The 23,724-nt window shown below is 41.2% G+C and overlaps 1 protein-coding gene across 1 annotated transcript; it reads right to left on the reverse strand.

Moving 5' to 3' along the window:
* Positions 1-11,088: 11,088 nt before the first annotated feature.
* On the reverse strand, positions 11,089-19,188 carry LOC125017511 (lactase-phlorizin hydrolase-like). The gene is made up of 14 exons (XM_047600781.1): positions 19,064-19,188; positions 18,215-18,257; positions 17,445-18,123; positions 16,709-17,351; positions 15,056-16,609; positions 14,694-14,959; positions 14,308-14,598; positions 14,009-14,207; positions 13,572-13,774; positions 13,381-13,487; positions 13,055-13,186; positions 12,727-12,950; positions 12,269-12,505; positions 11,089-11,831 (listed from the first exon to the last, which is right to left on the reverse strand). The coding sequence occupies exons 1-14, from the start codon at positions 19,149-19,151 to the stop codon at positions 11,620-11,622; spliced, it is 4,878 nt and encodes a 1,625-aa protein (XP_047456737.1). The 5' UTR covers positions 19,152-19,188; the 3' UTR covers positions 11,089-11,619.
* Positions 19,189-23,724: the final 4,536 nt, after the last annotated feature.

The raw sequence follows: 23,724 nt of genomic DNA on the forward strand, positions 1-23,724 counted from the left end.
TCAGCGCGATCTCACACAACGTCTGGAGAAGATCTGGGGAGCACCCCCTTAATATTATCCTTCGTCTCTTTGGTGTGCCTTGGCCAGAACTTTAAGAAAGGGTGCGTTTCTTTCAGACAAGCGCTGGTCATGATTCTTTCTGAATGTACACAAAACAGGCCACTCTAGGGTGGGTACCCGTTCTCAAGATTGGACCCTTGCAACAGGGAGCACTGAAAGCTGCAACGTTGGAGAAACCAGCTCAAGAGGATTATGAATGGACTCTTGACGGCTCGAGGAAAGGCCCCCACGACACAGCGTTCTGGGGGTTTATTCTCAAGCTGAAGGGGAAAGAAGAGTACCGTCAGCAGGGGAAGGCACCTGGCAGCGCACAGGCTGGGGAAGTGACGGTGGTGTTAGAGGGTCTACTCGAGCTGGAGAAAAGGAAGATTAAACGAGCAAGGATTATAACAGATAGTCACTATTGTGCCCAGGCACTGAATGAGGACTTAACCATTTGGGAAGAGAATGGATATGAAACCGCGAAAGGGAAGAGGGTGGCCCATGAGGATTTGTGGAAAAAGATTGCGGAGTTACGACTGAACCTGGACCTGGAAGTGGTGCACCAGAAAGCACACACCAAAGAGGGAGCTCACTGGCGAGGGAACGAAGAAGTGGATCGTTTCGTCCAGATGAGGAAAATTGTCTTTGTCGGGATTGAGAAATGGGATAGTACACCTAAGGGAAAGATTGTCCCAAAAGACTGTGTGGAGGGGGTGACGCAGGCAGTGCATGAGGCACTCGGCCATGCTGGAGCTGTCCCAACGCACAGGGAGCTGGAGAGACAGCAGCTTTGGATTCCAGAGAAGGAGGTTCGGCGCGTTCTCAAAGACTGTGTTGAGTGTGGTCGGTAAAACGCGGGTCGGAGAGGACAGCAAACGGGAGGACTTACCATCAAGAGCACCGTCCCGTGGGGGTCAGTTTGCATGGATGTAGCAGGGCCTTTGGGAATAACAGGTATGAGAGGAGAAAAATACCTGTTGGTGCTGGGAGATTCTATGTCAGGATACGTTGCAGTGAGACCTGCGTGTCAGGCAAACGGCACTAATGTTGTCAGCATGTTAGACCAGGTGTGTTGCTGTCTTGGAATACCAAAAGAGCTCAGAACAGACAATGGGACTAATTTTTGCAACGCGAAGGTGGATCAGTGATGTCAGGAGAATGGGGTAATTAGGGTGTATTCACCACCGTACACACCACAAGCCAACGGAGTGGTGGAACGGACCATTGGACTGGTAAAGAGCTGGATTGGAAAGAATGCCAATGGCAAAGAATGGAGTACTCAGGTCCTGTCGCTGGTTAGGACCCTGAATGACAGACACCGGGATGAAAGGCCATCAAGGCCAAGGAGTAGAGCAGCTGAAACCAGTTCCAGACTAGGTGACTAGGAGCTAAAATCATGGCCAGCAGCATACCGTGCCTACCACCCTTTGTCAGACTGGCCACTGTTAAAGGGGTGGTTGTCATGAGATGCAGTACTGTTGGGCTCTGGGCAGGCAGAGTCCTCAACATATTGGAATATGCTAAGAAGGGGATTTCAACAGATGACAAGGAAATTCTACTAATGGAGAGAAGTTAAAAATAACTGTGTGGTGTGTTGGAAACCCACCAATCTGGGTGTTCAGTGGGAAGGCCCAGGAAGAAACAAACCGCTCTGAGCCGAAGCCAATCGGCCACCCCCACATTTCTAGAGCAGCTCACCAGGGTGCGGCTCTCAGTCCAGTCAGTAGTTATTCCATTTCAAGGAGTGTACTCGGTTGGAGCAGTAGTGACCTGCCTGGGGGAACCGCCGAAGCCTGAGGGTGCAGTCGAGGCAGGAAAAGAAGGACGAAACCTTTTCCAAAGGCTCAAGCTAAAGAAATGGAGCTGGAGGCCCCAGCAGTAACCGGGGCTCAGGCGCCACTTCGAGCGGAAGGGAAGGGGGATAAGAGGCGAAGGAGACGTACCCCGCACCCAATATAGAACTCCCAAATGAAAGGATATATTTGAGAAAAACGATTCTGGATTATTTGTATAATGTGTGTTTGGATCTGGAGCCTACTGTTGCAGTAACATAGAGCTGACCAGGTCGGCCGATCTGACTAAACCAGAGAAGGGTCAGATGGGAGAAAGAGTGTATGGGGGATCGGAGTTGCAGTATATCTCCCTGTATTTGTTCTGTAGGAAGGAATGGAAAAACCAGCCAGTACCTGAATGTCCTAAACGAATGCCCTTGATACTTAATACGTTGTACATGGGCGTTGGACAGGAAATGATCAAACTGAGATTGGGAGTGAACCATTGCCAAACGTGGTTAGGGCCGTACATGGAGGTGTGGCTCGGGAACTCACTCATGTGGACTACCAGCCTTCGGACCTACAGGTGTTTAAAGCAAAGAGTTGATGATCCAGAAAAGGATTGTTATTGGAAACCAGACTGAACGGCTGGGGGTGCAGGTGAGGGATCTTCCTGACCATCAATATTCCATGTACAGGATGCCCGCGATAAGATGAGACGGGTCGCTTGATTCGGGGTGCAATAGATCCGACCGGTGGGCAAAACTAGTGGAGCTTGTGGATCATCATGGTGAGCCCCTGTTTGCGGAGCTTGCAATGGTGAGGAATGAAATACCTCCGGATCAAATGCTAGATTACCAGGAGTCGGAGAACAATGCTTTCCTTTCTAATACCACCTGTTTTGGCCCGCTCTGGCCTACTGAGCGAGTTATCATCACTTGTTATCACTGGATGTGGAGGGGACTGGATCCGTATATTCGGGACAGCTTCAAAGTGCATAATTGCAGTGGCGTCCATCCCTTCCCAGCAATGACCTGGCTCGTGAGGGGACGAGTGTGGCGCAACCTGAAGGGAGACTTGCGATCGCCTCGACATAAGGTGACAGTGATTTCATTGGAGCCTGGAGGGAAGAGGAGGAGCTACTGGTTGTAGTTAAGAGTAAGGAGCATGGGACATGGACACACTCACTATCTGGGGCTCCAGTGTAAGTGGAGGGGTCAAGATGGCTGGTGGAACTCTATCCTGTCCCACCCAGTGGATTATTTATAAGTTTAGTATCAGCTTTGTAGATCTTTTATCGATTTTGATTTTTTTGTATTGCCATGGAAATGGTCTTTGGGAAGATGGACACGTGAGGATCAGCTTCATCTCTATGAAGAAGTATAATCAGACCTGTTGGGAGATTAAAAGGGAAGTAATCACGTTAAAGAATTTTTCCCTGCTCTGTACAGTGGATCCTTCTATTAAGCACTGACGATATTTCCTGCGATTTTGAGGATTTTAATCTGTCAACAATAATGCAGTTTTTTGACTCCCATAGAGTCGAAGGAGGGGGAGTGATTGAAGCAGTGGAGCTCCAGGGGGAAAGACTGGTTCTGGATGGCATCCTCCCTCAGCAGCGTGAGACTCGCGCAGTGCAAGTTAATTGGATTCAAGTGGATGGAGAGAACCCGTACTGGTACTATACACAGGCATGTGTCGAAGGAAGGAATATAACCTACTGGGCTGAGGAGGTAGTTTCACCTGCTCATCATTTCCAGCAGCGATGTCATGCGCTGATCCCGAGGCCGGAGGTATTCTGGGGAGATGGATCTGACCTGTCACATACGGGATCTGCCAGCTCCGGACCAGCCTGAAGGACATGATGTCATTACTACAGGGGACTGCTATCCAACCTCTGATAGTAATACTACATCGGCAGCCAGCAACGGAGTCCGGACAGTGGGAAGCCTCCACGGGTCTCATCATCCTTTAAACTGTATCCGTGTTACTGGAACCTGGGGCCTATTGTCTGCAGGGAATCTGGTCCTTAGTCGCCAGACTGAGAGAGGAACGACCGTGAGAGGCGATCCACCAGAGTCTGGAACAGTCTGGATTGATGACTGGCTGAACCACAGCTTGCCATGGGTTTGGAGGAAAACGGTGGCCCACCTGAGAGTGACTACTGATACTGCAACGCAGCCTAAACATCTGGCAGGCCCTGAGCAGACGGAGATGTACGTCCAATGTACGGAGTTCCCTACACCTGAGGATCTATGGTCTGTACCTTCAGGGGATTTTGATAAGATTGACAAATGTGTTTTGGGGAAGATGGTGAAGATGGTGGTGATGGTGGTGGTGATGGTGATGGTAAAGACTACTCCCAGGGTGAGGGAATCAGGTCATCCGGCTGGTCATCATGTAGATGTGATATCACACAGGCAGGAGCCTGAGAAGAAGGATATTGGATCTATAATTGTTCTCGACTGCGGGGCCATAACACCATGAAGGGGGTATTGGAGCAGTGGCCGCTATGGTGGGACAAGCCAGACAAGACTCAACCGTGGTGGCGTCTGCAGAAGTAAGAAACTAAAGCCTGGGTTTTATCATGCCTGTCAAAGACCCAGAACTACTGGGTTAAGTATCAGTATGTGGCTATGGTCTACTCCACAGGGGAAGGACTTAATGAATGGTACGGTTGGACTGGCATCAGACCAAGTGTGACTATGACCCCAAGACCGTGCAAAACGGTATGTAATCAAGCAAACACCTCTTGCACTAGGCGGAGGGGTGAAAAGGGGAACTATAATCTGTCGGCCTGGAGACAGGTCAAAACATGTCCATCACACAAGTAGTGGAAAAGTACAAAAGATGATCTAATGTCCACGTATTAATTAATAAGTCATGGGTGTAACACTCTTATTGGATGGAAGTAGTGGGGAGATGGTTAGTCATGATGATGTGTGGAAAATAGGATGTGTCTCGAAATAAGAGTATAAAAGATGTAATACAGAAGTGTTTTGTGGGATTTTCGCCTCGGACATGGACTGTGCTGCATGCAGACTGAGCCAACTCCCTCGCAGTGCTATTTTGGCTTTCAAAGTTTGGTCTGGACTGCCTAGCAATCAAGGTTTGGATTATCTGTCACACTTTGGATTTCTATTCCTTGGACTTCATACGGAGTCAAGGAGACCAATTGGAATACATTTGTGAAGGACTTGAGGGATTTACCAAAGGACAGAAACATCGTTCATCAGGACTTCCCTATTTTACCAACTTGTACTGCGGCAGTAAAAGGACTGAATTAGGTTATGGTCGCATCAGCCGTGCGGCTCACTCGAACCCTGTCCTTCCTCAAAAGGATTTTTGGACAGTTTTGGACATTTTCCATACCACTACTTCATCCGCCCAGCTCATAAGTAATTCTTTTTGATAAATTATTTTTAGATTGGAATATGATGATATGATTATACTGATTAGTTATTACATAATTGATTTTTAAATGATTATCTTAATTTTAAACATTATTTTAACAAATATCTGATTTTGGTTTTGATTGATTTATTGAGCTGTTGCAATTGCTTAAGCTGAACCTGCAAATAAAATTTGGCTCTAAAGGTCAGAAGACTTTGTTGACAATTATTTCTCCTTTTTCACTGGTACTCATGACAGTAAAACTATAGGCGACTTAAATGGTAGCTCCAACACCTAGCTCTTATTGGTCACACTAGTCAAGTCCACTTAAAACTTTCAGCCTAGCCTTTGAATTAGAACCTCGATCTAAAAGTCCCCTGTAGTTTTGGCGCCAAAACTGAGTCTTGGGTAGATTGCATTCGTGTTTAAGGTCATCAAATGTTTTAAATATATTAGTATTATATAAATTTTATAATACAAGTATGCCTATTTCTACCCAGTCCTTCCAAATGAATGTTGTTTTTTTATTAATATTTAACTTAGGACGCTAGCAGTTTTGTTTAAATAAGGGTCAAAATTTATAAACCCTGAAATCCTCCTCCATATACTTGGAAGGTGAGATATGATTGGGTGAACCCTTTTATGTTTAGATAATTTAGTGGACAGACAGTGGAGGAGAGGGAGGGGAGCTAACACTGGTTGCTCTATGCTGAACCATGGGGGTGCTCTCTCTGTAGGTAAAGCCCAGTGTGCCAAGTGCCTGAGAATAAATGCATAATAGTAGTACAACAGGTTTGGGAGTCCTAAACCACCACTGTTGGCTGGTCTTTGTAATTTCTTCATATTCAAACGTACCAGTTGTCCGTTCCACAGAAATTCCTTAAATATATTTTTGAGTCGCTTGAAGTAACTATTTGGGATATTCAATGGTAGAGAGTGAAGCAGATAATTAATCCTGGAGAGACAGTTCATGTTAATGACATTAACTTTTCCCCATAAGGACAGATGTGATGGCGACCAACCTTTTACATCAATGTCCAGTCCATGTATCAAGGGGTCCAAGTTCACCTTAATAATATCTTCTAATTTAGAGGGGAAAAGGATTCCAAGATATTGTAGCCCCTGTTTAGGCTTGCAAAAGTGTGGGTGGAAAACATTTCGTTAAAGGAAGAGCTTCAGATTTATCTAAGTTTACCTTATATCCTGAAATTTTCGAAAAGGAGGTAGTTATGTTCAACAGCGAGGGTACTGATCCTACAGGGTCTGATACCAGTAGTAGAATATCGTCCACAAACATCATTAATTTGTGGGCAGAATAGTTATACATCACCCCCGGAAAATTATCATCACTCCTACCTGCGGCCGCCAGAGGCTTCAACACCAAACAAAACAATAGCGGGCTAAGGGGAGATCTGGCGTGTACCTCTCCCCAACTCAAAATATGAAGAGATGTATCCATTAGTTTGTACTGCTGCTTGTGGTCCCTTTTACAACAGGTGTATCCATTTTATAAACAATTCTCCAAAACCCAAAATTTCTAAAGTTTTAAACAAAAATGCCCAATCTACCCTATCAACGATACAGCAGCAATCAGCAAATTAGAGTCTGAGACTGCCCACATAATATTAACGAAGCGTCTAATGTTGTCTGCTGAGCTGCGACCTCTAATGAAGCCCACCTGATCTCCGTGCACTACCGAGGTCATTACTTTCTCAAGTCTATTTGCAAGGCTTTTGATAAAGTGTCTGGTAACTCCCCCTTTACAAATGCTTCATTATACATACAGAGTATGAGAGGTGTCACTTCTGTGGCATAGCATTTAAAAAATTCAGCTGTAAAGCCATCCGGTCCCGGGGCATTACCAGTTGGTAGACCTTTAATTACCCCAATAATTTCTTCACTGGTAATCGGTCGATCAAGGTCTGTCTTTTGTGATAGGATAATCTGGGAAGAACCCAACTTTGAAACATTTTCATATCTTCTTCATTGCACTGATTGTCTGCTGAATATAAATTCACATGGAATTCTCTAAACATATTGTTAATCTCCACTGTTTTAGGTTTAAATTCCCCCTCTTCTGATCTAACTGCCAAAAACATAGATGATAATTCTTTCTGCTTCAAACTTTTTGCCAATAATTTGCCTGCTTTGTCGCCTGATTCGTAATATTTTTGTCTCATTCTGAAGAGTAAAAATTCTACTTTTTGAGACAATATACTATATAATATGTAATCATATTTGAGTTGCGTAAGAGCTCTTAATTCACCAAAATTAAATGTCCCGCATTCATCTCCCCAATTATTCACAGTGTCTCCTTCGACCCGTTACCTTCTCTGGGAAATTGTGTCTCATAACTGAAGATAAGGTCCAAAACACACTTTCTTTTGGGCCCGATCATTTCCAAAGCATCTTGATCTCCATTGAAGCGCCTCTGGGTTCCGCTGTGATCGATCCTCACAACAGCAGGGTAGAGGAGGGCAAACTTCATGTTACGGTCCCGCAGAGCCTTCTTGCACTCCCTGAATTTGTCCCCTTTCAGCTGCATGGCCCGTGTAAAGTCAGGGAATGTCATTGTACGGTTACTTTCCCAAGTTAGCTCAGATTTATTCCGCGGGTGCTTAGAATGAGTCCCCTATCAGCTGAGCGCAGGAAGCAAACCAGGATCGTGCGCGGTCTCCCCCCCAAACTATCGGGGCTCTGTGTGCCAGATCTATCTCCAGTGGTTGCATTGTCTCGTTCAAGCCAAGGGTCGATGTCAATAGTGTCTGCATAAACACCGTCATATCCCCGTTCCCTTGACCTTCTGGGCCCCCTACTCTTAGATTATTGCGCCTGTTGCGAGTTTGTCGCGGAGACCCTCTACCTCCGCTTTGGTAGCGAGCGGGCTAGTGTCCAATGACGCCTTCAGTTTTTTATGTCTTCCAGCCATTCCACTCTTTCCTCCACTTCCACAATTTGCGAGATTAGTGAGGACAGTTTTCCTTCAAATGAGGTTGTGGTTCTCTCTGGGGCCTCTGAGCTGTTGTCGTCGCCATTATGGTGTGTACTCTGGCACCGCAAATGCTTCTTAAGTGCTTTTTAGTTGTTTTGTATGGAAGCGCATTGCATTTACTGGATAAAGAAATTAATTAAAAAATTAGACACCTTATCTCGTAATTACGAAAAAAGATCTCAGAATTACGAGATATTTTCTCGTAATTACGAGAAAATAAATAAATATATGCCATAAACAAATAAATAAATACCTAAATATATGCCAGAAATACTATTTATTTATTTACCCATTTATTTATGTATTTATATTTTATTGATGCACGCACTTCAGAATGAAATGATGAAATGTTATTCAAATAAAGGGGGCTGTCCACACTGGCTGAACGTTCTCCGATTGGTTGATCGATCCATGAGTGCACGGATCGACTGCACATGCCTTTCACAGCTGGCCTGGTAGCTTGATTTGAAATGACGGCAGGCAAGAGATTATATAGACATACCGGTAATAAAGAGTAGTTGCCGGCGCATTCATGGACAATGAAGAGTAGACGCCGCATTCGTGGACATAATAGAGACGCTGCATTCATGGGCATAATAAAGAGTAGACACAGCATTGACTGCTCCAGTGCGAGAAACATCGCCGCCATCTTGCACCGGCCTAAACTCAGCCTCCAGCTGCAGCTGCTAAGGTACTGAAAGGTACCCCAATTTGTGGTGTTATTGACACTACGTAAATAAAATTGAAATGAACTGAATTGAGTAGAGTAGGCTATTTTATACAGGGTGGCACAGACAGAACGACTGAGAATTAAAATCCACTAAAAACACCTCCAACTTGTGGGTTAAAAACTGTTAAAAATTCTAGCTGTTGAGTCTGCTCTTCTGAAGAATAATAATTTGGATCCTGATATTTTTAATAACTACTGATCTGTATCCAACTTACCCCTTATAAGTAAAATTTTTAGAAAAAATCTAATTAAATTCTTTTTTAAACAGAAATAATAGTTTAGGATGAACCACATTATCCCCTTGAATGTTTTTTCCCAGTAATATATATATATATATATGTTCAGTAATATCATTTATTGATTTTTTGTAAACAAACCAAGATTCTTGCTGTCTTGCTGCAGACAGCACAGAGAGCTATTTCACAAAACCAGGATAAGGGATTAATGCTGGATGTGTTGGTTATCCTGGATGAATTTAGCTTCAAGTTGGTTGCACAAAAGCAGCATAACTTTATCCTGGACAATTAACCATGGTGATTGAGCTAGCCTGCTCAGGACCAGGCTAAGAACCCGAAGCCTGTATCACGAAGCAGGCTTACAGACTTAGCGAGGTAACTTCAGGGTTAACCCTGGGTTTCCGGTATCACAAAACTGGATTTATTCTCATCAAGGTAAGTTACCATGGTTACCATGGTAACTTACTCTGAACGCCTAACCTGCCTCGGGTCAGGGTAACTTTCAGGATTTATCTGAAGCCATAAAACGCTCCAGCCACTGGTCAATCAGCTGTTCGGGTCTTCATGAAGTGCCCTTTCATGAAGACCCAATTGAGATTGGAGCCCAAATCGTGAGAAGAGCGTTATGGTGTGAATGCATCTTCCAGGAGATAACCACACAAAGAAGAATATATTTTAGCCATCTGTCCCCCCTCCGCTCAAACACAGCCCAAAATCAGGATAGTTTGATTTGTTGACATGATGTAATTGTGGCATCAGCTTCCAGCTTTATTGTAACCAATATAACATGAATAAATCCAACTCCCCAGATGCAATGATGTTTTTGTGGTTGGTTTGTCCCATGTTGTTTTTACTCCAGAGGGTTTATATCTGTGGGAATGAGACGAATTGTCATACACAGCGTCTCCTCCTGAGTGTACCTGGGTCCCACTGGTTTCTACCAGTTCTGAGCTGATGATTCTGCTGGACATCTTCCAATTTTGAAAGGAAATAGGCTTGATGTCTTTTCATCAAGTTTCCTTGGCCGACCACTGCATCTACGATCCTACAAGATCCCTGACTTTGTGCAAGTGTATCTATAAGAATACACTTGCAGCATATTGGCTACCCTGGAAGCAGCAAATCTTCAGGCTTATGCAGACAAAGTTATTATAATAAAAGAATTTCATAGGTGCCTGCTGATTTTATCTGTTTGATATGGAAGCAGATCACTTTAAATGAATGAACTGCAGCCAGCATTGACCATGGACATGGTACCTTTGCTCCAGGTCACAAAACATTTATCTTCTTTAGATGCTCTCCACCCTGACAAATTTAACTTAGCAAGTGGAGGATAACGTTTTCTTATAATTGATCAGCACTATCTATGACATGTCTCAATGTAGAAATCACCCACACGCACTTTCTATGATCTTGAATGAGCTTCAATAAGATGCTAGTGTTTCGTATTCTAAATCATACCAGCACCCCAATTAGTGCTGAATCAAATAGCATCACCTCAAGTTATGTTTTGGCAGTTGTAATACTTTTTATTTTATTTTTTTTAAACTTCTTGTATTCCTAGTACTTTGGTCAGTTTTTTTTACCTTTCAAGTAGCCGGAATGTGGGTTTTATTACGTATTCGACAATGGTCCAGAAAAAAACAAAAAACAAATCTTCAATGTTTATAAAAAGAACAACTTTTACTAGAATATCATAAGGCAAAATCTTTATTTGGATGAGGTGATACATTTTGTAATCTGATACTGTGCAGATTCAAGCCAAGTTCAACCTAAACTCTACATGAAAATGAGAACAGATTCAAATAAACTCCTGTTAAAGTGGTATCCCATGATCTGGGATCTGGGATATGCTTGTCACTAAAATAGTGACTCCATCGTAAAATAATTCACATTGAAAGAGCCTTAACTGTAAGGCTGGTGGCCAGGTGCTCAGAAGACTGTGACAGTGTAATCCTACAGTGACCTCTAGTGGCAATGAGCGATTTCTGCGCCACACAGCTGCAGGTGAAAGAGGAGCTATGTGTATCAGAACTGTAGAGTCTTCTTGGATGAATGGTAAAACATCTTCAAGGAACTCTGCAAGTCCCTTTGCCCTTGTTCAGGCTAGTTTTTTTGTACCATGACCTGGAAGACTGAATATTCATCAAGATATGATATGATTTTAATCTGAACAACACAGTTATATTTTACCTTATGAACAAATGATTTCACATAAGAAACTGGATTATTAACAGAAAATAAATGGTACTGATAAATTGCACAACAGATGATGGACTTCAGAAAGTTGCAACTTGCTTGAACATGGTTCAATATATTTTGTTTCACAATGCAATGCAGATCATGTCCATTAAATATGCAATATGTTAAACATATTAAATAAATAATGTTGTAAGTAGGCTGTTAAAGCCTTCAGTTAAATTGTGCTTCTATTATACCCGAGTTTGTTCACCCTTACAATCTTTTCTCCAGGCCTATACTGTCAATGTTCTGCTTTTTCTTAGATAGTTTTTTTGCCCTAAAGGCAAACAAAGATAAACATATGACTCCCACCACTGTGACAATCAGTAGAGCAAATGTGGTGCTGAGTCCGACCTCAGCGTCACTGGCGGAGAGCTTCATACCCAAGAACCACACAGCAATGTCAGTGACTGGTCCACTTGTTCCTACACAAAAGACAGACACCAGGGATTATTTTCATTTTGAACAAGCTGATGACACTAAATCTAAACTTTGTTTTCAGGCTACATTATTTTGGGAAGGCTTATTCGTTTGTTATGCAATAACACCACTCTCTAATAAGAATAGCCCGACTCTGTCTAAAGGAAAAAAACATCTTCCTACGGGAGCCTTGAACTAATTACACTTTTTGGACGTTTGTTAAAAGGGGAGTTGCTTTGTATTCTCACAGTAGTAACAAGACTCTAGGAAGTCAACTGGCAAACAAATAGTCCTCCCTTAATGGTACCTGGTTGTTTTTACAGTGAAGTTTTTGTGCGCTCAAAATAAATGTGGTATTCATATACATGCATTTATCATTGGCACCTTACATTCATCCATTCATCTTTCAGAACCGGTAACCCCCAAATCTGTGTCACTTTACCTCCGGTGTCAGGGTTCAAGCAGTCATGGGGTCCTAAGGCAGGGTCTGGGAATCCGTTGCATTTTATCATGTTGATATAAAATGATGCTGAGGCCTTGGGCATTCGAGGAAGTGCAGGGTCTGAGCGGTTGACGTAGAAAAGGCCAAATGTTTCTGTATAGCCAGCGTTCCACTCCAGGTTGTCCATCATTGACCAAGCAGTGTAACCAATAAGATTCACTCCATCCAGCAAGTAAGCTGAAAGAACACAAATATTACCTTTAAAAACTGCAAATACTCATGATGAATGTTTAATTCATATGAATAGTATCTAGTTTCGAGTTTATTTTTATAAGAAAGAACAGAATTGCAAACAAATTATTTTCCTGCAGACATACTTTATATGAGACATCATTATCTTTGTCTCTCCCTTCCCTCTGTCCTGATCTTAATTATATTCCATGAGAGTGTCTTGATACCTTTCAGTGCCTCGTTGATGTATTTGTCATAGTAGTAGATCCTGTGAGTATCATTTAGGTCAACAGGACCATGCTCTGACACTCCATTTTCTGTTACAAGGAGTGGTGGATTTCCATACTCTTCCTTGATGAACCTCAGTATCCTGCGGAATCCAAATGGTGCAACCTTCAACCAGGGCGAACCTGCTTCCAGCCAGGTACGATCAGACATTACTGCTGCACCCCTGTAAAGGTCATATCAATTAGATTTTAAAGTTCTTATAGCATGCACAATAAAGAGAGAAATTATGTGAATTAATCAGCATTTAAAGGTGATGGTATTGTTTACTTGTCTGCCTCGTAGTGCTGATTGTTTCCATGGTCCACATTGAATGCCAGGACACTGGTGTAATGGTTGAATCCAAAATAATCATAGGTGCCGTTGATTCTCTTGATCTCCTCTGGAGTAAACTCAGGCAGTCTAAAACAATGGAGGAGAGACTGAATTTACTCAAGAAATAGCAATTTAAAATCATGATTGGCAAATGTACTAAACATACACTTGTATAGATACTTTTAGAGGCTAATATTCAAAGGAAAACCTTAGACAATCATCAAGTTACATTTAGCTGAGGTTATTTCTCTTTCTGGTTAGAATTTTAGTCTGTATAATACCGGGATTGTGGTAGACCAGCAGCCAGACTTCGTTCTCGAACGATTGTCCTCATCATCTCACTGTAGTCACCTTTAAATATGGGATGGGAAAACCACCCAATGAAGAACTGCACAAAAAGAGACAAAATAAGAGCCTGTTTGAGATTGTTGCCATACAGATATCTTGTAAAATAATCAAGGAATTCGCGTACCTGCAGTACACGTTCAGCTGCATCAATATCTTCCTGCTTATAGGGATTCCTGGGTTCTGTCCAGTCAGAGTTAACAGAAATGGAGATAATGCCTTTCTGTTGGGCCCGGTATTTGTCATTGTAGACATGCCAAGCCTCAGCATGTGCTTTAATAATGTTGTGACCAACAATGTAGGGCAGAGTGCCTGGTCGGTCAGTGTACCCTGTAAAAACAGACAGATTAATAGACACATTTGAAGCCAATGTGCTTTATTAGGTTTAAAAATACCATGTTTTGGCCAATAATTGGTTTACAGAGTACAATTTGTTTCTAAACAATGACAAATTGCAGGGCAAAACTTAAACTTGCTAAATAACTTGTCATGAAAATGCTCAGAAACCTTTTTTCTTTTCTTTTTTTTTTCTTTTTTTTTTTTTAAATAAAGCTTCAAACATACCTGGGGCAGCAATTCCAATGCCATAACCAATATAAGCTACATTGAACGGCTCATTTATGGTGATCCAAACTTTCACTTTGGGGCCCAGACGGCTAAACATTAGGTCAGCATATTCCTTGAATCTGTCAACAACAGTCTCATTCTCCCAGCCCCCAACATCTTCCAGAGCTTGCGGAAGGTCCCAATGGTACAGGGTGACCTGACAGTGGAGGAAAAATAGTTAAGATTACCAAATTGACCAATTTACCATTACAGGGTGTTTTTTTTCTTTTTGAGATGCTGGAAATAATCAAACATACACATGGCTGGATATTTGCAGCAAGCAGAGCATCCAACACTCGATGGTAGTAGTTGATTCCAGCCTCATTAATGTGCTTGGTGGTGCCATCAGGAAGTACCCTTGTCCATGATATTGAGAGACGATAATGGGACACGTTGAGCTGCTTCAATAAGTTAATATCATCTTCTATTCTATTGTAGCTGTCGCAGGCCAAGTCCCCAGAATCATGATTCGCCATTTTCCCTGGAGTGTGAGCAAACGTGTCCCAGATGCTGAGACCTTTTCCATCTGCTCTCCAAGCCCCTTCAATCTGTAAACAGCAAATGTATAAGATAGATTTCAATCAATGAAAACAGAGTACTTGAAATTCAAGCATTAATGACAGGGTTTCATTTCAACAGTTACCTGGTATGCAGCTGTAGCGGTGCCCCAAATGAAATCTTTTGGGAAATGACCGTAAATCTTCTCCTCTAAGTTTGTAGGGAAACCGTTATCTTTCATGATGTGGTAGTAGTAATGAGCAGAGTACTTGGGTGACCTTGGTCGGTTTGGGTTACTGAAGTCCACATGGTGCAGCCCAAATTTAAAGTTGTATCCATTCCGCCACTCGAAAGAATCCATTAGTGATGTTGCCATGTATCCCTTCACCTTCACACCATCAAGCTGAGAGGCTTTTAAAGCAAACACACAAAAAATAATTATCAAAGGTAAAGCAGCTATGGTAATCATAAAATGTGTTGAAATGAAATCTATTTATAGCAGTGCACCTTTGAGAGCCTCGTCGACATAGGTCTTGTAATAAAACACTCTGTCAATATCATCCCAGGTGGTCATATAATCTGTAGCCACTCCATTCTCTGTAATGTAAATGTCTGGATCTCCGTACTCTTCTTTGATCCAGTTAAGGAGTCTTCTCATGCCCCAAGATACAGCTCTCTGGTACAAATACGCTGTAACTGGTGAACTGGTCTCCTCTGCTAGTGAAAAGTCCCAGTCAGATTCATAGGACGGGGGATTAAATGGAGCCATAATGTGGCTTACTATCTTCGTTGTGTAATGATTTACACAAAACATGTCAGCAGTTCCTTTGATAAGTTTCTTTTCTTCTTCAGTGAAGGAAGGTAGCCTTGACTCTGAAAGACCTTGGAGCTGACTTTTGTTTGCAACTTGCCACTTCATTGTCTCAGGATAGTCACCATTCTTGAAAATGGGGTGTGCAAACCAACCCACTTCAAACTGCATGGCACGGTCAGCAGCCGCCACTTCACGGATATCATTGACATCTCTAGGTTCAACCCAATCAGCATTGAGGGCAATGGAAACCAAACCATGTTGGGAATTGCGATACTTGTCATTGTATGTATGGTAGGCCTTGGCATGCGCTTTGATCAGGTTGTGTGCAACTCTGTACGGAGCAGTGCCTGGTTGTTTAACATTTGGTGGGATCTGTCCAATTCCATAACCTGACCACGCAATTGTGTGAGGCTGGTTGAAGGTCATCCAAAATTTCACTCTGTTGCCAAAGGTAGCAAAGCAGAAGTCACTAAAGTCATTAAAAATGTCAATCAGTTGAACATTTTCCCATCCATTGATGCCTTGCAAAGCCTGTGGGAGGTCCCAGTGATAAAGTGTCACCATGGGGGTGATATTGGATTCTAAGAGGCCATCAATGAGTCTATTGTAGTAGTCAACACCTTTCTGGTTCAGGGAGGAACGCCTACCATCAGGAAATATCCTGGACCAGGACAAAGAGAATCTGTAAGACTTCACCTCCATAGCTCGCAGCATGTACAGGTCTTCATCAAGTCTGTGGTAACTATCACAGGCTACATCTCCATTAGCATCACCAGCAATACCAGAGCCAGGTTTGTGAGTGTAGACATCCCAGACACTGGGCCCCTTCCCATCTGCGTTCCATCCACCTTCAATTTGATAGGCTGAAGATGAAACTCCCCAACTGAAGCCTTGTGGGAAACTGCCATAGTGATACACTGATCTCTGGAATTTTGACTGGCGTGAGAATTTCTCGAAGACAATCTTTGATTTAGCTGGAACCTCTGATGCCGGTAAACCTGCTGAACGGTGGGTAAGTGGCATTTCTACCCCTTTGAAAACTTTAGATTTGAGTGAACCAAAACCATTTTTCTTGATCAGCTGGTTGTAGAAATAGGCTGATTGCTTTGGGAGTCTTGGTCTGTCTGGAACTTCAAAGTTGACATAGTGAAGACCAAATCTCTGGCTGTAGCCTTGTTTTCCTTCAAATCCATCCATGAGTGACTGCACTGTGAATCGCTGAACATCCACTCCATCAGTGACAATTGCTATGAAATGGATGCACATAAAGCACAAAGTAAGAATTAATCTCACCTATATTTAATATTCATTTATATTTATTATCAGACACGTTTCCAAACACTAACCTTTCAGGGCCTCATTGATGTAACTCTTCATGTACTCAATTCTGCTGGTATCATTCAGGCTGTCCCCACTGTATGCTGTTGGCATCCCATTCCCAGTTATGTAAATAGGGACTTTCTTAACATTTAGATATTCTTTGGAAATGTAGTTTAGGAGCCTTCTAAGTCCCCATGGTACAGAATAGATATAGTCAGAAGCTGTAGAAGGCCATGAGGGGTCCACATGTGCGTGGAAGTCACCAACTCCCTGAGGACTAGCAGCACACCCCCCATTAGTGATTCTGACCAAACGAGAAGTATAATGGTTTAATCCAAAAAAGTCAGCAGAACCCTTTATCCTCTGACTTTCTGAGGAACTAAATACTGGAAGTACTGGAGCCACAGATGGTGGACAATCCCTTTTCTTTTCAACCTGCGCTTTGAGTGTTGGAGGATAATCTCCATTTACAAATATGGGATGTGCAAACCAGCCCAGCATGAACTGCAGGTAGAGATCAGCAGCTGCTATGTCTTCAGGTTTAGAGGAGTCTGGCTCAGCCCAGTCAGAGTTCAGTGCAATGCCCACTTTCCCACCTTGAGTGCTTCTATACTTGTCATTGTAGACATGCCAGGCCTCAGCATGGGACTTAAGCATATTATGAGTGACCTTAAAAGGCAAAAGCAAAATGTATAGGGTTAATGCATGAGTGCAACCATTAAACCATATAGAATTTCATTATAGTTGTTACATAACTCTCACCTGATAAGACGAAACAGCATAATCCTTTATGCTGGGGGCATGCTCACCAGTGCCATACCCAGCATAACTCTCCACCCAAGGGCTGCTGAATGTGTTCCAGGTCTTGACCCTGTCTCCAAATCTGGAGAAGCAGAAGTCTGCATAGTCTTTGAAGGCTTCAATGATGGCAGTGTTTTTCCATCCACCGTTGACCTGGAGAGCCTGAGGCAGATCCCAGTGGTAGAGAGTGACAACAGGTTCTATGCCAGATTCAATGAGAGCATTGATCAGCTTGTCATAGTAGAGAGCCCCTTTCTCTGATTGACTGCCCCGGAGGCCTAAAGGGAAAATACGGGCCCAGGAGATGGAAAACTGGTAGGTGTTGACTTGAAGACCTCGCAGGTGGTAGAGATCGTAATCCACCTTGTTGTAACTATCACAAGCTAAATCAGCCGTCTGATTCCCATAGGCTAGCCTTTCATGGCCGAAATGGTCCCAGATGGACTCTCCCTTCCCACCTGCTTTCCAGGCACCTTCAACCTTGAAGGACTCGCTTGAGGTGGCCCATTTGAATCCAGTGGGGAATGATTCATTAAGGAAAGCATCTCGTTCCACTCTGCTCTGGGCCCCAAAGGTCTGCCAGACTTTCTGATAACTGTTTCCAGACACTGTCATCCCAGTGTGGTCTGGAACATTCCGACTTTTAAAAAAGAGAAATGCATAAAAAAACATAAATACACATGAAAACATCACTGGAAAGGCATATGTTTGTTACTGGGATAAACTCTTACCTGAGTTGAACATCCTGCTTGTCCAGCTCGCTGTGCTTCAGGACTGTAATATGTTGAAGACAGAGTTACTGATAATTACACTGTCATAGAGTAAAGTAAATATGGCATCATCTTCTCAACTTTATTTGACCAGTCTGCATTTATAACTTCTTGCTGTAGTCGTCTGCAATGTCAGTTTAAATAACAAATCTGTATTGACTGTTACAGGTTGTAAAAAAACAAGTAATAACGTTGTGGTACATCTTGCGTGTGATTTTCCTTGTAACACTTTAATCGTCCATATAAAGACCAATTTGAACTAATCACTGATATGTGATAAATATGAAAACATTCTCAACAATTGCAACTGTTATTGTTATCATCCCGTAGTACTAATTACACCTTGCACATTGACTTGTAGCTTTAATGCTCCATTATAATCTGTTTGGTTATGGAAAATAGTGAAGATTGGTTCCAATGGTCTTGGTCATTGTTTTGATGTTGTTCAGCAGATGTTGCAAATTGTGCTAGAGCTTTTATTTTTATCAAGTTATCTGTGTACACTTTTCAGTGATACCAGACAGAGATATGAGTTCACTATGAATTTAACTGTATAAGACTTGTAGCTTTTCCTTTATTTGATATATTCTTTTTGTTTTTTAGCAGTTTGTTGGTTTAGTTGTCACAACAAATGATGTTGTCAGAAAGAGAAGATTGTTATACCTAAATATATATGAATGAAAGTAGAAAAACACATATCTATAAGAAATATACACTTACATACATACATAAAAGAGAAATATTCTGTTCTGTATGTTCTTGGTAATATCGCTAACCATATCACATTAACTGAGCTATGTAAAGACTTACCTTGTAGATTATCTCCATTCACCCCGCTGCTCAGACTTCCATACAAACACAAAAAATACAGACACAAAACCCCCAATAGCTTCTTCATGGTGGCTTTTAGTGGATGGATTGAAATTATCAAGTAGTAGTCCTGGTATTTAAAGCAACAGTTTTTTTTTCTGGGTAGATTGTTAAACAATTAAGATTAATGTGACATTACAATTATTGCACGTGTGCAGTGTTTTATTGCAGCTGTGTCATAAGTTCAGAGACACTCTGGACTCACATGTGATAACTGCTTCCGACTTCTGCTCATGCTTGAAGACCTTGAAATACAATAAATATTAATTTATTTCAAGCAATGAGGCAGGGAGTAGAACACTTATTTAAACACACACGTAAATAATGTATCTTAGTAGAAAATTAAGTTCAAACAATAGAGTATATAAGTATGAAGTATTTTAAGGTCAACTCAAATCTCTGACACACTATCCATCCAACTGTTACCTCCAAACATACTCAGTCTATTGAGCTGCAGAAACATGACTAATCGAATCTATGAGAGGTTAAATATCGCCAACATAGAATTCACTCACTTTTTTGTGTGTTTTACAGGTGTTTTTTTATGAAATGTGCATGATAAGAAAAAAATAATGTAACAAATGTCCTTGCTTTACTTTAAATGTGTCCTGTGGCATTTAACTTATTCATCATTCTGAGTACTTGCACGGCCAGTGAAATGCTCCTTATGCAACCAATTTCACAAACACAAAGGTACTTTTAATAATCAATGACAGAAAGTAACTCTCAGAGGAAATAATCTCTTTATCTATTGGTACATTCAAGGTTCAATGATAGGTAAAACTTATAAAATCCAGATCTAATTGCATTATGTGAGTGGTTTGGTGTAATTAATATCAGGTTTTGTGGGGGAGTCAATGGACTTTGGTTCCATAAATATGAATCAAAACAAATCCTGGAGTTTCTATTGGATGTCCAGTGGAGGGACCAGCAGGCAGGTTGCATAAATCAGTATGAACATAACATGAAATCAGGTTAAGTTAATGCTAAACCTTGGACACGTGTAGGTTGTTTCTCAAGCTCAACCACGTAGCTAAGCTTATGTAGCTATTTTCTGATCAGTCTGATATGGATATATTTTAAACACAAAGCTTAAAATGTATTAAGATTGTTTAGAGTTTCTGTTATTGCAGTAGGAAATATACATGTTGATTTCAGGTGAGATTCACCCACAGAGTTAATTTGATCTGTCACCCTCTCATAAAATGAACCTGTATCTATAGAGGACCTCCTAGTAAGGTCATTTTATAGACAAGACACCTGGTACAGAGTATAACATGTTGTTATGATAACAGCCTTCACCTGCTGTAACCTTTTGTGATCCTGGACCACATGAATATTTGAATGCAGTTTTTAACAAGCAACAAATGAATCATTCATAATCATATTATTTTTTCTATTATATAAAAAAGGTAAATTAATCATAGTAAGTACGTTATTTAAACTTAAAAGTAGACCATAAGCTATTTCTTGAACCTGTTCATAAATAAATTCATCAATATGAGACTGTCTGACAAAATGTAAAAAATAATTCAATCTAAAAATATCTTGACTGCTGACTAAATGATTCAGTGAATCATGAAACACATCACTGCATGAAGGCTGTTATCCATTTTCTCTGACTGTGCTGCTTTTCAATATATTTAACAGAAATACCACAAAACTTTCTGCATAATCACTCAAAGACTCGACTTCACATGTGAGTGGCAGCACCATGACATCTGCATAACTACGTCCCACCTGTTTTACAGCGTCCCACTGGGCAGAATTACAGGATTAATTTCAGTTACTAAATTTGTATAAAAGTTCAGGACTAGTCATTGTTTTGCCAGTACATTGAGAATATGGCTGGTATATGTGTATATATACAGTATAGTTTTTAAGCACATCTGAGAGTCTAATAATGCATTACTAACTGTCTTATTTATGACACGCACAATACGCCAGATTTTTTGGCGTGATCACCAAGTACCTTATTGTGGAACATATTACATCCTGTATCCACTGGTGTTATCTCTTTTCCTAAATGATATCTCTATCCTGTCATGTTTCACAGATCCGAATTCTTATTGAGTGATACGAGCTGCTGTCTGTGTTTAATGATTACTTGAATCTGAACTGTCCAAGGACACTCATCAGGTCGTGGACAATGGATTCCCATTATCTATATTGAGAGGATATTTTATGAAAGCCTTCACACAATGTTCTCACATTTCAATAATGTGATTGAACACTTAACATTCCTGGGAGTGAAGTTCAAAGACATATTATGTTTTTATTAAATCGCCTTGGATACAGGCCACTCTAAATGAACCTACTGCAGTCAGCAATGACCATGGACATGGTACCTTTGTTCCAGGTTACAAATTTAATTACCAACCAGGCAATAAACTTTCTTTTATAATGGATAAGCACTCACTCTTCTATGTTACGTAGAATTCGTGGAAGGTTTTCACAAAAAGGAGACTTATCGAACATGACTAACAATACAGTGGTACTAGAAATCTTCAGGCCAGATAAAACTCAATTTACTGAAATAATTCATAAACCACAACTTGTGATTACCTTGGTATCAACACAATGAAACCATACCCTCCATAAATGTCTGCACAAACTGCCATGTTAATGGGTACATTATTTCATTAAGGTAGTTCAGTCTGAACAATATCAATCACAAAAAGTGCACAAATCAGCTTTAAATCTTATTAGATCATTTCCAATAACATCTTGCCTCTCAGCTACAGTGCTTCTGCCAGTGCAACTTTGCATTTGAGATTTCATCCAATCATATTTCAGTCATCATGTGTTGCTGGAGTTATAGAAATCTGCCTGGAAACCTTCACTGGGCCTTACTGCCCAGGTTCTACTACATGTTCCTGTTCACTGTGAGTGCCACTGCCAAAACCACCACCACCACCTTGAAGTTTTGTCATCTTGAGACAGGGCTCCCTTTTGTTCCAAATGAAGGAGCTTAGCGGAGCATCTTAATAACCTTTTTATTTTATTTTATTTTGTTTGCAATGGTCAATAGGGTTGGGCATCGTTTGGATTTTAACGGTTCCTTTTCTGATTCTTCATTTTGATTACTGTTCTAAACGATTCTCGATTCCGATTCTTTGAGATGGAGGTCAACGGTTCACAAATATTTCACAAGAGAATTTTTTCATCTGAACTTGAACTTGATACAGTTTAATTTAGTTGCTGTAGTGCAACTAGGGTATTCAATTACAAGGGAGGTACCCTAACTGGAACTGTAAAAATGAAATTTGATGAAATAACACTACAAGTTGGCAGCAGTCTAAAAAACAAAGAGCTGCAGCCCAGGTGGGTGTATATAGCCCCATCCCTGTTAACACAGCTCAAGAATATCTAGTAAATACAAAGCAATTATTCAACAAAAATCAATTAATATTTGGTATGTATCTGACAAAATGTAATTGATATTGACTAAATATATGTGGTTAAGTAATTTAGATTTAAGCACCAACGTAAAACACCTCTGGTCACCATTTCTAAGAACCTAAAATGACAAAAATAATTACTCTCCAGTATTTAAAAAAATAAAATATGTAAAAGAAAATGCACACAATAGCAGCTTACATCCAGTATGGTCATCATCTTAAGATGATGTTTCCTCCCACCCCCAAAGACATGCTTGTTAGGTTAATTAGTGACTGTAAATTGAATGTGAGTGTGAATGTTTTTTTGTCTCTGCTTTAGCTCTGCGATGGACTGGCTACCTGTCCTGTTCTCTCGCCTCTCTCGGATAGACTCCAGCAACCCCCTCGACTCTAGTGGTAGTATAAGATGAGATATCTACCAGGTGTCAATCATATTATCAAAGTCATCATGTTATTGTTTTTTTTTACAATAATACAATGGGCCCTCTTACGTCAAACTTTAGGTAGGTAGGTAGGTAGATGTGTGCGTGTGTGCGTGCATGCTTGCGTGTGTGTCAGTTTGACCTGCACAGACTTCATGTTTTATAATAAGATAGAGGTTTACATTGGCTCCCTGGTGTGTGCTTGTAGGTGAGTGATATTTGGTGCTCGTTGGAGAGGGCATTGCTGAAATTTGGCAGCTACGTTTCCGTCTGTAAACCGCCACCAGGGTGTGACTGTGTGAGTGAATGAATAATGCAATCAATTGTAAGCACTTTGAACATCTAGAATGGAAAAGTGCTATATAAAACCAATGCATTATTCATTATTATTATTATTACAGAATCACCAGATTACCAGAATCTATCTATGGTTCAGATGTATTAGATATAAATATATTGGACTCTGATAGCCTGTAGTTGTATCAGCAGTGTGAAAAGTATTGTCTAGATAAAATACTCTCTGTCTCGGTTTTAAAAATTAGCTGCATCTGTATGTGCCTGGTGGTTTTATTTATTTGATTTGGAAACAGATCACTTTAAATGAATCAACTGCAGCCAGCATTGACCGTGGACATGGTACCTTTGCTCCAGGTTACAAAACAACTTTATCTTCTTAAGATGTTCTCCACCCTGACAAATAGCATAAAGCTTCTTTTATAATTGATCAGCACTGTCTATTACATGTCTCAATGTAGAAATCACTCACATCTACTTTCAT

Source organism: Mugil cephalus, chromosome 12, assembly GCF_022458985.1.
Source record: "Mugil cephalus isolate CIBA_MC_2020 chromosome 12, CIBA_Mcephalus_1.1, whole genome shotgun sequence".
Classification (NCBI taxonomy): Eukaryota; Metazoa; Chordata; class Actinopteri; order Mugiliformes; family Mugilidae; genus Mugil; species Mugil cephalus.